At 46.4% G+C, this 15,116-nt stretch overlaps 1 protein-coding gene across 3 annotated transcripts in view; it reads right to left on the bottom strand.

Annotated features, from left to right (window-relative positions):
- The window catches only part of JADE2 (jade family PHD finger 2), a 132,886-nt gene that overhangs the window by 102,709 nt on the left and 15,061 nt on the right, over positions 1-15,116 (bottom strand). For 2 of the 3 annotated variants that reach the window (XM_014554970.2, XM_014554966.2), the window contains exons 2-3: positions 10,446-10,718; positions 4,069-4,181 (exon numbers count right to left, since the gene is read on the bottom strand). In XM_014554970.2, coding sequence (XP_014410456.1) covers positions 4,069-4,158 — 90 coding nt within the window. In that variant the 5' untranslated portion in view covers positions 4,159-4,181; positions 10,446-10,718. The remainder of the gene's footprint in view (positions 1-4,068; positions 4,182-10,445; positions 10,719-15,116) is intronic. The other variant, XM_014554968.2, reaches the window with a different exon arrangement.

The raw sequence follows: 15,116 nt of genomic DNA, 5'->3' as shown, positions 1-15,116 counted from the left end.
GGCAGGTTCTCCAAGATCAAAGAACCCATCTCCCCATCATAATCATGGTTCCCTCACTATTATGACCAGGCTACCAAGGACTCAAGGTTAAAAGAAAATGCAACAAGCAGAGAGGGAACATTTTCTCCCCTCTCTGACTCCTCTGAGTTGCTTAGTGGAATGAGATCAAGGCCACTGCACCTTGAAAGGGCCCAGAAACTTCAGAGTATAATGAACACATCAGGTAAGGAAAATCTCTTCCTCTACCACAGGTGGTCTCACAGCTCCATGTTCTGAGGCCTGCTGTTCCATCTGCCTGGATGCCCTTCCTCATCTGGCCCCACCATGGGTTAAGGAACTCCTTTCTTGCAGGTATCATCTCCTCTGTGAAGTGAAGCTTTCCCTTACCATTCTATTAGCACACTCCCCTCCTCCATTATTTCTGTACTTATCTTTCACTACATATTGCACTCTCTGCTGTTTTGCTTTATTTATTGACTGAGGTGATGTTATATGAGCCTTCCTCTGCTCTGTGGCTCCAGTGGGTAGCTTAGTGTCTGCCCCATTGAGCAGGTGCTCACTAAACGTTGGTATAACAGAACCACACAGCACAGTCCCAGATTTCCCGAGCCAATTCCAGGCCACTTTGAGATGATTTATCCCTCCTCACCAACCCCTACCAGCCCACCAGTAGTCCAACAACCCCCTCAACTCCTGCCTGAGGTTGGAGTCTAATACCAGTTACACCTGGAGGTGTCTCTTCTGAAAGGGTCCTCAAACTAGAAGTCTGTAGAGGTCCCTCAAGTTCTCAGTAAACTTGGCACTCAGGGCAAGACAGAGTGGAGAAGGCTGGGAACTGTGGTGATCGCTCACTGTTATGAAGATAGACCCTTGTGCAGCAGCAATGTGGTGATGATTGACAACCCATGTGCAATAAGAAGCATGGGTTATGACCTGAGTGAGTAAGCATGCTGCCTGCCCAGGGTGTCTTGGAACCCCATCTGGAGATGGCCAGCTATGGACTCAGGACCCAGGACAACATCCAGCTTGAGCCATAGGCAGGGCATGTAAGAACAGCCAAGCAGGTAGGAGATCGCTGGCCACCTTCCATGAAGCAGGTATCTCTGAGTCCCCAGTCTACTTCTTCCACCCTCAAGATTAGAAACAGGTCCAGGTGGGTTGTGGCAGTGAGGAGAAAGCCATCCCTACCACAAGGGCCTCGGCAGGACCAGCTAACTCTCCTTGAGTGCCCTAGCCCTAGGCTTCTTGCCCTGGACTTTGCATTCTTCTAGGATGACAGAGTCCTCCTTCTTCCAGGGTAGCTTTTCTGTGGACTTCTCAAGCTTTAGAATTCTCTGGCTGATTGATGGCTCTCTTCTGCTTAGCTAGGCTCTGATGCCCGGCTCACCCCCAGTTTGAGTCAGCACCCAGCTGGCTGCTCAAGCCCTGGCTCTGGTCTCTGAGAGGTCTCTGGGCAAATCTGCAGTTCAGCTCTAAACACTCTTGCATTTGGTCTCATCGGTTCATTGATCAGGAACCATATGATCTTTTAAAAACACAGCTGGTAGAGTTGCCCATCTGTGCTTCAGCATTTGGATTGTAAATTGGGCTGCCTAGAATTTATTTAAACCTGCAGGCCTGGGGACAGAATGAGGCTGCCCTCACAATGCCTCCTGTGATGATCTTCTCATTTCCTAGATCATCTTAATTCTTGGGACCACCCTTGGCTAGGTTTCTAGGACTAAGTCTGGTTTTAATGCTGATTTCTCTCCCAAGCTCTTCTAAGGACTATTTTCTCTTGACAATGAGATTCACTAATTACAGGATAAAGCACTTATCTGCATTCCTCCTCTGTCCCTGCACCACACACACACACACACACACACACAACACACACACACACAAACACACACACACACACACACACACACACACACACACATATTTCGCAGACAAGATGGGTCAGAAGTCCTTAGCCAGGTCAGTAACCCAAAGTAGCGATGTTCTCTATGCTCCCCTCCCTACCCCAGCCTTTGAAATATACACAGGAAGATTGCTGATGTGGCAGAGACTGCCAAGTGCCCCCCAATATCTGATCAAGCTGGGCACATGGCCATCCAAAATAAATGCTAAATTTCTCAACCTCTTTTCCAGCTATGTGACTAAGTCCTTGTCAACAAGATATAAGTAGGACAGTGTATCCGATTTCTGGAAAGTATCCTTAAAGGGAAAAGGTATGCCCTTTTTCCTTTCTTCTTTTTTCATGCTAGCTGGAAAGCACCTTCTGTGATGTGATAGCTGGAGTTAAAGCAGCCATCTTAGAACATGAGGATGAAGCCACACTTTGAACATGGCAGATGTGGTAGCCCAAATTCCAAGATGGCTTCCAGCAATTCCCAACTTTTGATATTCATGTCCTTGTTTCACTCTCTCCCATATTGAACAGGGCTGACCCATGTAACCAACAGGATATTGCAGAAAAAGTTGTGTGACTGACTTCTGAGACTACTTCATAAAAGACATTGCAGCTTCTACCTTACTCTTTTTTGGATCACTTGCTCTAGGCTAGTGGAAGCCAGCTGCCATGTTGTAAGCACACTCAAGCAACCCCATGGAGGACTATAGGTAGTGAGGAATTGAGGCTTCCTGCCAACAGCCAGAACCAACTTGCCAGCAGTGCTGCAGTGTCAATCAAGCCTTCAAGTGACCACAGCTTCATCTGACATCCTGATTGCAACCTCATGAGAAAGCTCAAGCCAGAACCACCCAGCAAAGTCACTCCCGAATTCCTGACACAGAAAGTGTGAGGTCATAAATGTTTATTGTTGTTTTAAGCCACTGAGTTTTGAGTGTTATACAATAGTAGAGGAGAGCAACAAAACAGAAGGAGCCCTGACCCTCTCTGAAATTTTGGAGGGCCACAGCAACCCTTGATATTTACCTCAGACTTTTTTTTAAGAGATACAAAATTCTCTTACTTTCACAATTATTATTTTGAGTTTTCTGTCACTCCTCTTCCTCGTTTTATTTTGGCACCACTCATTCAGAAACTCTTCTAAGAATTGCTAGCTGGAAGTGCCTTTGGAAGTCATCTCAGTCATTCCTGCTGCCAGTGGCATGTTGAGGCCTAAATCTTCCTAAGATGATGGGTAGTTAATGTCTAAAAATGTCTGTAAAGGGAATTTTATAATGAGAGCCACAGGCCAAAGATCAGGAGACCCTGGCTCCACCCGCTCTGAAGGCTCTCATTTAACATTTTGGTGACCTCCCCAGGCACAGAGAGACACTGTCTTCACATGGGTCTCCCTGGGATGTCCATGAGGCTCAAACAGATGTGTAAATAAGCAATTAGGAGAGTGCCAACTGCTGTTCTACCAACTGAAGAAAGCATTCTTGCTGTGCATCTGGCTGTTTTTGGATGGAGTTAGCCTGCCTCAGTATTCACAGGTGTTCCTTTTGTGGACCAGCTTTCAGGTGTGTATCTCTGCGGCCTACTGAACAAATCCTTGCCAGTTATGAGGTGCCTTGCATAGATCCATTCAGCCACAGCATCTGACAGGGCTGAGTGATGGCAGTCCTGTTAGTCTGTTTCTCTTACTAACACCCTCCTTCCCAGTGCCCTGGTTGCAAGACAGCGCTAGCCCTTTGAGGCTTCCTCCCCACCCCGTGTACTGCTTTGTCACAGACCACCATTTCTAAGTGAACTGACCACCCAACACAATTCCTGATCACCAGCATCACAGTTCCTGGACCTGCTTAATGTTCCTCACCTTCTCCCATTGGCTCTTGCCATACAGTGGGATAGCTTCTCTCTGAAATTAGCCTCCTGAATTTGACCAGAGGCCTTGACCTCCTGCTTTCTAGATTTTTACAGTCCTCTCTCCACTCCTGCTCTTGCACTTATACAAAGACCTTCTGTCCCTAGAGGCTTCAATTGATTCTCCAGCCTGACCCCATCAGAATCATCTGAACAACCAATAGTTTTCTTAAACACTATATTACTTAGGGTAATGCTAGATGGTATAACAAATTTCAAAATGTATATTGGCTCAGACAATATAGTTCATTTCTTGTTTACAAACAACTCACATGGGTGTTCCTGATCAGTGGTGTCTCTCCTCCAAGGGATGATTCAGGGGCTGGGGTCCTTCTACCTCGTGGCTCCGCCATCTCCAACATGTGGTTTCCAAAGGGGTCTCAAACTAGAAGGAGAAAGGAAGGGTGGAGAAGACATGTCTGCTTCTTAACTATTTTGGGCTGGAAAATACACGTTATCCCTGATCAACATTCTATTGGCAAGAACGAGTCACTTGACTCCCCTCAGATGTAACAGAGGTGAGGGGAGGGGTGTGTGCTGGGAAATGTAGCCCCTGCTGGATAGCCCCTTCCTAGCTTCAACTCTGCTCTATGGAAGGGCAAAGGATGACACCTTTTTTTGGTAAAACAGTTAGCTTTCTCTGCTACACACCCTTCACTTCCTTCTGCCACAACTGTCTTATAACATTGCAACCCAGGCACTATAGGCCAACCTGCCTTCCTGTCTTCTATGTCCTGTAGAAAACCTCGAGGACAGGTGACTGCCAATGCAGATTTATGACCTCCAAAGCCACCAGGGCCCCTGTATTGCTAAGCCAGGGTGAGATTCTCCTATTTCCCATAACAAGTGATCCAAGTATCTTCTTCTTGTCCTTAGCCCCTCCTCCACTCTCTCAGCAAGTGAGAATTTTAGGACCAAAGTGCATGATGCCCCTCCACTTCTTCCCCTGCTATCTCTTCATATAAGTTTCTCTGTGCCAATATTCACTCCAGCTTCACATCCTGAACCTTTCCCTGGATTTCAGGCCCCTGTATCCATCTGCCCCTGGATGTTTCCACCTGCATGCACATAGGTCTTTCATACTCACCACATCTCAAACTGGATTCACTATTGCCCAGCCTGTCCCCCTCCCCCAAACCTGCTTCAGCTCCTGTGGCTTCTTTCTCCTGTTACAGCAACACCCTAACCACATGATTGTCCTTGCTGAAAACCTGAGGGCCATCATTGTCCCATTTCTCAGGTTAAATCCTGGCCAAAACATTTCTTGAATCAATTCCCTCTACTCCTTTCCTTGATTCAGGTCATCACTTTTTGCTCAGATGCCTGTAGCCACCTCCTAACAGGTCTTTATACCTCTAATCTGTTCCCCTCCAATCATTCTCCACAGACAGCCAGAGTGACAGTATAGATCTGACCACAGCATTCACTTTCTTAAGTGAAGTATGGCCCCCAAGTCACCACGTGACTGGACCCACTGCTCACTGCAGCCAGCCCCTCACCTCCTCCAACACTCCAGCAACACTAGACTTTCCTCTGTATATGCCCTGAGGATCCCTGATGTCATATTGGGGTCATGGGTGGGTGTCCTCCTTGGTGCTGCTAGAATAACCTTTATTTTCTTCTTTCCGTACTTATCACACTCCTAGGTAAAGCTCTTTTTGTATGTCTGCCTCCTGATACCACAAGGGAAGGAGTTAACTGTCTCATGATTATCATACAGTCATGAATGAATGAAGATGGTGGGAAGGTACACATCGAAAGTATAGAAAAATCTTGTTTTAGATATGCTTGCCTTATGCTGAATGAACATTTCCTTCTCAGGAGAGTCAAAGTATATATATATTTATCTGTGAAATCTGATCCTTTGCCTGAAAGCCTCCCATCAATTAATCATGACTGGCCATTTGCACAAAACCTCTTATCTCAAAGCATTTTGCACAGAGGGGCTGAGCTCTCCCGTCCTGCCGGAGCTGCAGGCTCAGTTCCTACCACATGACTGGCCTTGGCAGTAGACTCACACCCATGCCTCCCACTGGACCTCCATGGGGTCTTGGGAGGCAAGGCAGAAAGGAGCATTGTCCTCCATTTTTAAGATAAAAAAAAAAACCTGTTCATAAGAGATGAGTGATTGTCCAAGGGTATAGAGTGAGTCAGGTATTACTCTTTTCCATTGTATCATAGACCACTCTGCTCCTTGCTCTCTGCAGCTGACATAATGCCCCATGGTGCCAACACAGACCCTGGGCTCTGTGGGAAACTGCCTCAGACACTGCCCCAGCCCTTTAGGTCATAATACATCTTGCATGTCAGCTATTCCCTTAGGTAGGGAATTACTGGAAGAGACACCCACCCAAGCTGACTCAAGAATAAAGGAGGACTCTTACAGAATCCAAATGCACCAAGTCATCCCAGGAACTGGAAGCTCATTAGACAGACATTTTATCTTTCGTGCTGGACCACAGGCCTTTTCTCCCTGCATTTCTAATCTGTTTCCTTTTTCACAAAACCCTTAACCATCTTTTACAAGGCCCAACATGACCACCAGTCCTGAATCTGCCTAACTCACAACTTCAGGGCTCACCACCAAAGAAGCAGAGTGTCAGAGCCTTGGGAACGCCTGGCTGGCTCAGCCTTGGGTGATAGTTGTTCTTCCAGGTTAGGCTTACAGCCCTGGCCCATTACTGGAACATATACAGCATGTCAGCTGGTACAAACGGGGCTGTGAGGGTTGTAGGCATGGGAAATACTAGAAGGGATGTAGGTGAGGGAGTCAATTACAAGTGTAGGGAAAAACTGTGAAAGATGTTGATATTTGGTGGATGTCCTGAATAACTTACCCACCTAGGTTCTTTCAGCCTTTTGTAGTCTTTGACTAGACATTTCTCAGGTCTAAAGACAGAAGTGAAGTTGTAAAATCTTGATAGTAATGCAAATAATTCCTGTACACAGAAATACAAATTGTGTCTAGTGGAATACAACTGACTACTACCTTATGGCTATTAGGCAGTTTTGCATCCATTTCTAAAATCATTTCGGCATTCCTTACCTAACGTATGTGATACTTTCAGTTCTCCTTTGAATTGGCTATAATGTTTTAATGGTTCTCCCATAAATTAGTGAGTTAAACTAAATCTTTGACACATGCTAATTTTATATCTTGGGACAGGCATGATTATATTCTCTTTTAAAATTCATCATTAAATATAGACAAAGTCTGTATGATCACATACTCACTTTAGAAACATTAGTGATGCAGAGAAAAAAATCTAGGATACACAGGAACTGTTAGTGGTCACCTGTGGGGAAACGGGAAGGAGGCACCTACTTTTCATTTTATATCTTTTTGTACTATTTTAATTTTTAAACTATGTTTAAAGAATTTCAGTAGAAGTTGTCCAGGCAAAAGCTTTAGAGTCATTTGATTTCTTTTTTTATACTTTTCTCTATTAAAAAATAACATTAACTTTGTAATTATTTGTTAAGCTGTACATATGGTTGTTTGGACTTTTCTGACTATGCTATATTTCACAATTTAAAAAAACTGATACATGTTAAAATTTAAAGGAAAAACTACATCTTGGCATAGTGCTCCAAGCCAGCCCTGGGCAGCCAGTGGTAGTTATGATGTGATGTCTGTCCTAAGGGAAGAGTCTAAGGTCCAGGCTCCATGCATTGGCCAAAGGGTTCCCAGGAACCCTCCACACACACCTTGTGTCAGGAGCTGTCCAAGTGAGGGACCTTCCTCATTGTTCAATACTTGCTGCATCCCCTCCCTCCCTCCTGCCCTCCTGGCAGCCCAGCTCAGGGAGTACTGATGAAAGATCATGCCAGAATGGGAACATTCCTTCCCCCTGCCCTTCCTCCCCTGACAACTGAGAGGCATCTCCCCTCTCTGGCTTGCAGCTGAAAGGGAAGAATCACTGCCAAACCACTGCTTGCACAATGCCCTTCTGAGAGGGGTACTCAAAATTTTTGTCCATTCAATCCTGTCTTCCTCCTGACTTACATGGTGGTCCAGATACGCTCTGGCTTCTATGCTCACGGGTGGTTCACTCACTAGTAATGGCTCCTAACACTTCATATTCTTCTGTCTTCATTAACCAACCCATAAACTAGCATTGATTTAAGTTCACGAGGACAGAACCTTCCTCCTAGGAATTCCCCCAAGCTTGGATGTTTGTCTCTACTCTTTTCTTAGTGTGTTTATGTGGTTGGGGAGGCAACACCCACAGGCAGTGGGATCATCTCAGCCTCAGGAGCCTCCCCTGACCTTTGGCCTGAGTATGTGCAGTCCCTTGCATTTGGCACACCTGCACGCAGGTGCTACATTAATGAACTCTGGCCTAGGAGGACCGAGGAAGGAAGGCATGAGCTCAGTGCTTCCTCTCACTTGCTGCACACCCTCAGCTGGCCTGACTAGAGGCAACCCTTCCCACACTTACCCACGAAGCACAGAGTTACGGCCACCCCCAAATCCTGGGGCTGCTGTTTCAGGTGCTCCAGAATACCTTTCTCAGCAGCATACCACTGCTGAGTGCCACTACGTGGAGATGTTTGAACCCAGACACACAATGCTGTCTGACTACATCACTTTCTGCCTTAAGTCCTTCAGTGGCTCCCCATTGCCTGCAGAATCAAGTCCAAGCTTCGTAGCCTGGCCTCCAAGTCCCTTACTTCGTAATGTGGCCCCAGGTGTACCTCTGGCACTGTCTCCTATGCCATGTACCTTGCTGTCTAACCACTCACTCAGCCCATGCATGCTGGAGTCTAACTTGTGAATAAATATAAAGGCTGTTTTCCGAGTCCTCATAGCTGCCCCAAATGCCTCATTTCAATGGCAGTCTCTCTCTTATTAATTGATGTCATCAGAATTGCATTATACAGATGTAGATGCAGGCAGGCCATTGCCTGCTCTAATGCACAGCCTTACCCTGATACTCACATCACCCTTGAGGCTGCACCTGGCTGAACATCACACAGACCACTTTCCAGAATGGCTCTCTCCACAGGAGCAGCTGCAGATTCCTCCCACCTCCCCAAAGCTCACTGCTGTGAAGCAGAGACAGTTGTATTAGGACATGTCACAGCATCTCACTGCCAAAGTGACAGCTACAATTATGTTTTGGCCGACAGCTGGAGGTGAGAGAATATACAGCCAAGGCCTCATGAGCCTTCATGAATCAGCAGTTTGTGCTGTGTGTCCAGCTGGTGGGTGAGGTGGGCCAATCCTGACTGTTGTTCAGGCTCTCCCTTGGTGGTCAACCTGCTGGTTAGAGACCTCAAGTTAACACCTGAGACTTTCAACTGGAGTCCTCCACTGGACAGGGATAGTTAATGTCCCCAAGGGCCACCCCAGAACCTAGAGGAGCAGAAGAGTAGGGTGGTTAAGTCCAGGCAGTGCCCAACCCAAGGGATAGGCACTTGATTCCTGGGCAAGGACAGGAGCAAGCAAAGCAAAGCAAAGGGCCAAGCTGCCCAGGTGTGAACTTTATCATGCTGGGCAGCCAGATGCGGGGTATGCTTGTGATGGGCAAGGATCTCTCTTGAGGCTCAGGACACCACCTCCCCAAGGAGCTTCAGTGCCACATGCCGCGGGCAGAGAAGTGGTGTCAGTGTAGGGACCAAGACACTGCAGCAAGAACAAGCACACAGCAGAAGCAGCTCCCACTTACTGAGCCCTTCTGCATGCCAGGCACTGTGCCTACTGCTTCGCATACATTCCTTGTTTTCATCTTCCCCATAACCCAGTGAGGTAGGTTCTGTTATTACCCCCACTTTACTAGGGAGGAAACTGAGTCTCAGGGGGGCATTTGATGGTGGCCACATAGCTGGCCAGTGTGGAGATGGAATTTGAGCTCAGACAGTCTGGCCCCAGAGTTTGGTTGGCTTAAGCCTCATTATCCTGGTTTGGCCCTTTTAATCCAGTCTTGGCTGCAGGAAGCTAAGAGACCCCCAGCACACTCCTCACATAGTGTGAGTGGAGTTGGGGCCTCCAAGTAGACTTTGGCCTGGAAGCCAAGATGTTACCAAGGAAAATAAACAACAGCTATTTCAGGTGACAGGTACTGGGCTACGGAACTGGAGGAGGGGGTGTGCAGAAAATAAAAAAGCTACTAGGATTTTCTCATTGTACATTTTTGCATGTTCAGCAGAACAAGCTTTATTAGGAAGCTGCTCCGTGGCCAGCGTTGCCCCTGGAGACAGAGGGCAACAGCAGGAACTGTCCTTTCTCTCTGACCCGCAGGCCTCTCGAGCCCAGGGCTTGCCTATTACTTAGCCCTGACCTGGGTTCTGGCCAAGGCCCTGGGAAGGGTGGGCTCAGGCCCCTGGGGTTCTCTGAGGAGTACTGCTGCTCTTCTTTGGCCCCTTGTTGGAGCAGAACCTGCCTGTCTTTGCATCCTGTCCAAAGGCACACAGACAGGAGGCAGCTGGCTAGCAGTTCTGTTCAACAGGCTTCCAAAGTGGGCGTCTGAAAGGACAGCAGGGCTGGGGCGCGGGAGCATTTGTATTTCAAGTGGCTGCTGCCCATGAATCACCAATTTCATTCTGTGCTCTCAGCTCTGTGAAGGCATCATTTCCACCCAGCCTCACATGGAGCTGGCGGCCAGAGCCTCTTAGTGGGGCTATAAATAGCAGATCATCAACTCACCTCTTCTGAGCTCATCACAGGCTCCTGGGTTTACTGTGTGTCTTCCTGCTGTCACCATCACTCAGATTTCCCAGGTGAGGCCTGGCTGAGAGACCTAGGGCACGCTCTGGGGGCTGCAAGGTTTGGGTTCCCAGAGCTGTTCAGGGTGACAGAGAGGGCAAAGGCAGACTTCTGAAGGGCTCGGCATTTAAGGTGTCATAATTATAATCTTGGGTCTCTGAGCTCCTCTCCAATTAAATGCAGCAGCAAGGGACTGTCATTTCTCCAGGAGTCCTAGAAATAAAAGGCAAAGTACTCACCAAATATATACCCAGAAAAAGCCACCAGAGTGGGCAGCAACAAATGAGAGGGTTCATGTGGACTTGTCTTCTAACACTGAATGAAATACTTTATGACTCCCTGGCTTCAGAAGATCACATTTTTTTAGTATTACTCAGAGCACCATTATAGTGTGCTCCCTGCGTACCAGGCTCTGTGTCCAGCCAGCCTTGGCATGCAGCACCTCATCAAGTTATCACAACAACCATATTGAGTTAACTGTTGGTGTCACTGGCTTTCCATAGGTGAGGAGGCTGAGGCTTCCAGAGTCACACAGACAGGGCTTCTGGATTCCAGAGCCCAATCTCTGACCAGCACACTTTCTACCTCCTGCAGAAGAGGACTGTTTGTGTCCACATACATACCCACATGTAGCCATGCATCTGTCCAGCTTCACGTACTCCACGACCGTTAAGGAGGAGCCAGATGCCCACAAATTCATCTTCCCCCAAGTCCCAGGCCTCATTGGCAACCTGAATGTCCCTGTTGCCATTTTTTCCTAAATCTCATCTTCTAGGTTCTCTTGCAGGAGGGACCAGCCTCCATTTGGCTGTCCAGGCCCAGCTTGATGGTCTTCCTCATGCCTCCCTTCCTTCAGGCCTGAATCAGGAGGGGTCAGGTGGGACTCCCTCCCTCCCCCTTGCCCTCCCCAACTTCCCACTGGCCTAGGGCAGCCTCCCTCCAATCTGTTCCCTCTTTTGTCTCCCAGAGTCACAGCCCTGAGTTTGAGGTCTCGTCCCCTGTATTGGCTCCTCTCAATAGCCTTCCATCTCAGTGCTGCACCTGAGGAATGTATTAAGAACAGAGATTCTCGGTCTCCTCCCTAGATCACCTGAAACAAAATCTCACAGGGTAGGCGCCAGGGTCCAGATTTTTAAAAAACTCTTCCAATGATTTATGCAGCCAGGGTTAAGAGCCACTTTGTCTAACTGGTCACCTAGATTCGGGCCTTTCCCTGCTCCAAACTCTCCTACCCACAGCTACTGTCAGCTTAATTTTCTTAAAGCACAGTTTGTCTCATATCTCTCTCCTGTTCAAGATCCTTGGGTGGCTTCCTACTGTCTGCAGGACAGTGCAAAGTCCTTAGCCGTAGCATTCAAGGTCCTCTCCATCCTAATCTACTCATTCTCCTGTTAACCCCTTGCCCCACCCCACAGAGCCACCTTTCTGGCCCTGCTCTTTCTTCGAAGCTTGTCTGGACTTTGTATGTCAGCTGGGCACAGCAGAGCACACTGAAACAGCAGTGATCCTTCCCTAAGACTTTGAGCCCTTCAACAAGAGGAATGAGGAGTTGCTGCTAAAATGCCCTCTTAATTCAAGAGCCACGTGTGCAGCTTGAAATGAAGAGGGTTTTGTGTGGCCTGCAGATGAAAGGAGATCCGCCAGCAGATACAACACAATAGCAGTAATGTGTAAACACGGGATAGCAGGAGAGGTGGGGCTCATGATTAATTCAAAGACAGTATTTCAGTATTCCCCTTGCTTTTATTCAAGCCCAAAAGACAGAGCAAGTCTGTTAAGCATTGGGGCTGGGACGATGTTTCAAAGTACCTCTCATGCTTTTCTGTTCCCATTCCTAAACAAAAACAGAGAAACACATTTGGATTGTTCAAAAGGTCAAAAGTGTCTTACTAATATGATTAAACAATGTGTGTGTTTGGATTTTGCTCCATTTCCCACAAAGAAACATCTAACCCCAAACAAAATAAAAAGTGACTGTATTGATTGACAGCAAGAAATATTTTACTAGAAACTGTTCCCCTCAAGTGTTTCAGAGTGAAAACAGACCCTAAAGAACTTCTGGTTAAATGTGGCAGAAGAGCCTCTTGTGAATTTCTGTCTGCTCCCTCCCAAAGCCCTACTACAAACAACCATAAAGGAGTAAAAAGAGTTACAAATCCACAAGGTCAATAGGAACAGGGGAGGAGGTGGCAGCAGACATAGGTCAGCAGATTTTTGGAAGGTGGAAAGGAGAGAAAGGAGTGGTGAGTCACATGGCAGCATGGGGGAGGCTGAAGGCAGAAAGAGCCTCTGGGTGAGAAGCAGCCTCGCTGCTGGGACAGGGAGGGCAGAGCTACAAACGGGAGGACTGGAAGAGGCTGAATGATAGCACATCCCATTGGGCAGTGAGGTCGCCACACCTCGCTCGCTCCTGCAGGAGACTTGAGGTGCCCACTGGGGAATATGGGTCAGATCAGCAGGTACTGTGGAGAGTGGGTATGAAGTGCAGAATAGAAAATATGGGGAATAAATGGAAACCTAGATACTAAGAGGTAAACTCCCAGCCCTTTTTCCTTACCCTGCATCTAGAAAGCCTGGCAACCAGGCACACCCCAGGCTGGAGACTAAAGAACTCTTTTTCTGGAGAAACCGAGCAAACTCAAGGGAAAGACCTATAGTTACAGACATGACACAGATACAGACTCCCAATAAAAGAGCCAGCTCATGACCAACCATTCTCCATAGGGAAGTCTGCTGGTAAACAAGCTCCACTCAAGCATGCTGACCATCCAATCATCTCTTCAGCACATGATTCTTAAACAAGGTCAGAGAACCAAGATCCCCAGATATTTAAGGAGAGCCTCAGACAGGTGTCCAGGAGGGAGGAAGAATGCATAAGTTGAGGGGAGAAAAGAAAGCTTTACAAATGTTTCAAAATCTTGAGGGAGAGAAAATAAGATTTATATCTTAAGGTTCATTTTCATGAAATGTCAGAACACCAGGGATAAAGAAAAGATTCCAAAAGGACCCAGAAAGGAAAACCAGGTCAACTAAAAAGATCAGGGGTCAGAATGACACCAGACTTCTCAGCAGCAACACTGGAAGTTGGAAGATAATGGCGTCAGGGCTTCAGAATTCTGAGTGAGAATTATTTATAGCTTAGAAATCTAAACCCAACCCATTAAGAGAAATGGTAGAATAAAAGATACTAGAAGACATGGGAGATTACAAATAATTTGTCTCTCAAGCTTCCTTTCTCAGGAAATTCTTCACGCAAACAAAAGAATAATCCAAGAATGAGGAAGACATATCCAGGAGAGGGTAAAGGGATTCCCCAGGATGATGGCGAAGGAGACCCTGGATGACAGGAGGGCAGTAGGCCTAGAGCTGAGAGTTCCCCTCTGAGCCAGAGACTAGGGGACTTCAGGACAGAAATGGGCCAGACAGATTAACCAACAGGTGTGACTAGGTGGAAAATTATGTTGAGAGGCTATTAAATGGTTGTGAAAATTAATAATAAGTTTATCAAAAACTGAGTAAACAAAAAATCTGATGCAATTGTTACTTACAGAAAACCCCATAATGCAAAAACTGTAAAAGGAAATAAATGCCACACAGAAAAACTTACAGAGCCATAATAATGTAAACACAGATTACTGATTTAACCAAGGTCTGTGATAAACAATGTTGTAAAGCTGGGAGAAAGGGAAGGAGGATGTAGGTGGTGGGGGTAAAAGAAGCCAATCCTCATCTCCCATGAGTGCAAGAAAATGGGTAATGTTTAAAACTGCCAAATCAACAAAAGAGCACTATAAAACAAATTATTTGGAAAAATGGGGGTGGAGGTTAAAATTGGGAGAAACAACTGAAAGAGTTGTCGACTCAAATAAAATCACACAACATGAGAGTTGTGGGTTGAGTTTTATTTGGAACAAAATGAGGACTGTAGCCTGGAAGACAGCATCTCAGATAGCTCTGAGGAACTGCTCCAAAGAGGCAAGGGGAAAACTCAGTATTATATATAATTTTAGTGAAGGGCATATGTGCAGTAAAAGCACACATCTAGGCAGAGGCTTGCTGCTGGTCACAAGGAGCAGATGTCACTGTTAGTGATTTTAGTGCTTTTCTAGATATGAGGAGATGCAAGAATTTGGTCATAAAATCTTCTGAAAATATCTATCTGAGGGTCTGTTCTACCAGTTTTCCCACAGGACAGAGTGCCTCATTCCTGATCTCTACCCTGAACTCCTTTCAGGGAGTGTTGGAGGTCAGTGGTGGCAGCAGCTTATGATTTAATCCAAGCAGAGTTAGATGGCAAGTGCCAACGTGATCCAATCCTTCTAGAGGCAGATGGCAAGTGCCAATTTTTAGTTGGCAGAGTTGAACTGGGTACCTCTGGGCATCAGACTGGAGGTAGGGGTTGGGTGGGATAGGAGACTGTTATTTTTCACCATGTGCCTTTTAGTACTATTTGACTTTTTAAGTCTTTTGCATGTACATATGTTATTTTTATAAAAATAAAAAATAATTTTAAAAGAAAAATTAATAGAAAATATTTTAAATTGACAAAAATAAAAATTTTCAAAGTGTTAGATATTCATTAATTACATCTCTGTGATTTGTTTCTATTCT

This window comes from Camelus ferus, chromosome 3 (assembly GCF_009834535.1).
Source record: "Camelus ferus isolate YT-003-E chromosome 3, BCGSAC_Cfer_1.0, whole genome shotgun sequence".
Taxonomy (NCBI): Eukaryota; Metazoa; Chordata; class Mammalia; order Artiodactyla; family Camelidae; genus Camelus; species Camelus ferus.
This window is presented reverse-complemented; position numbering and strand designations above follow the sequence as displayed.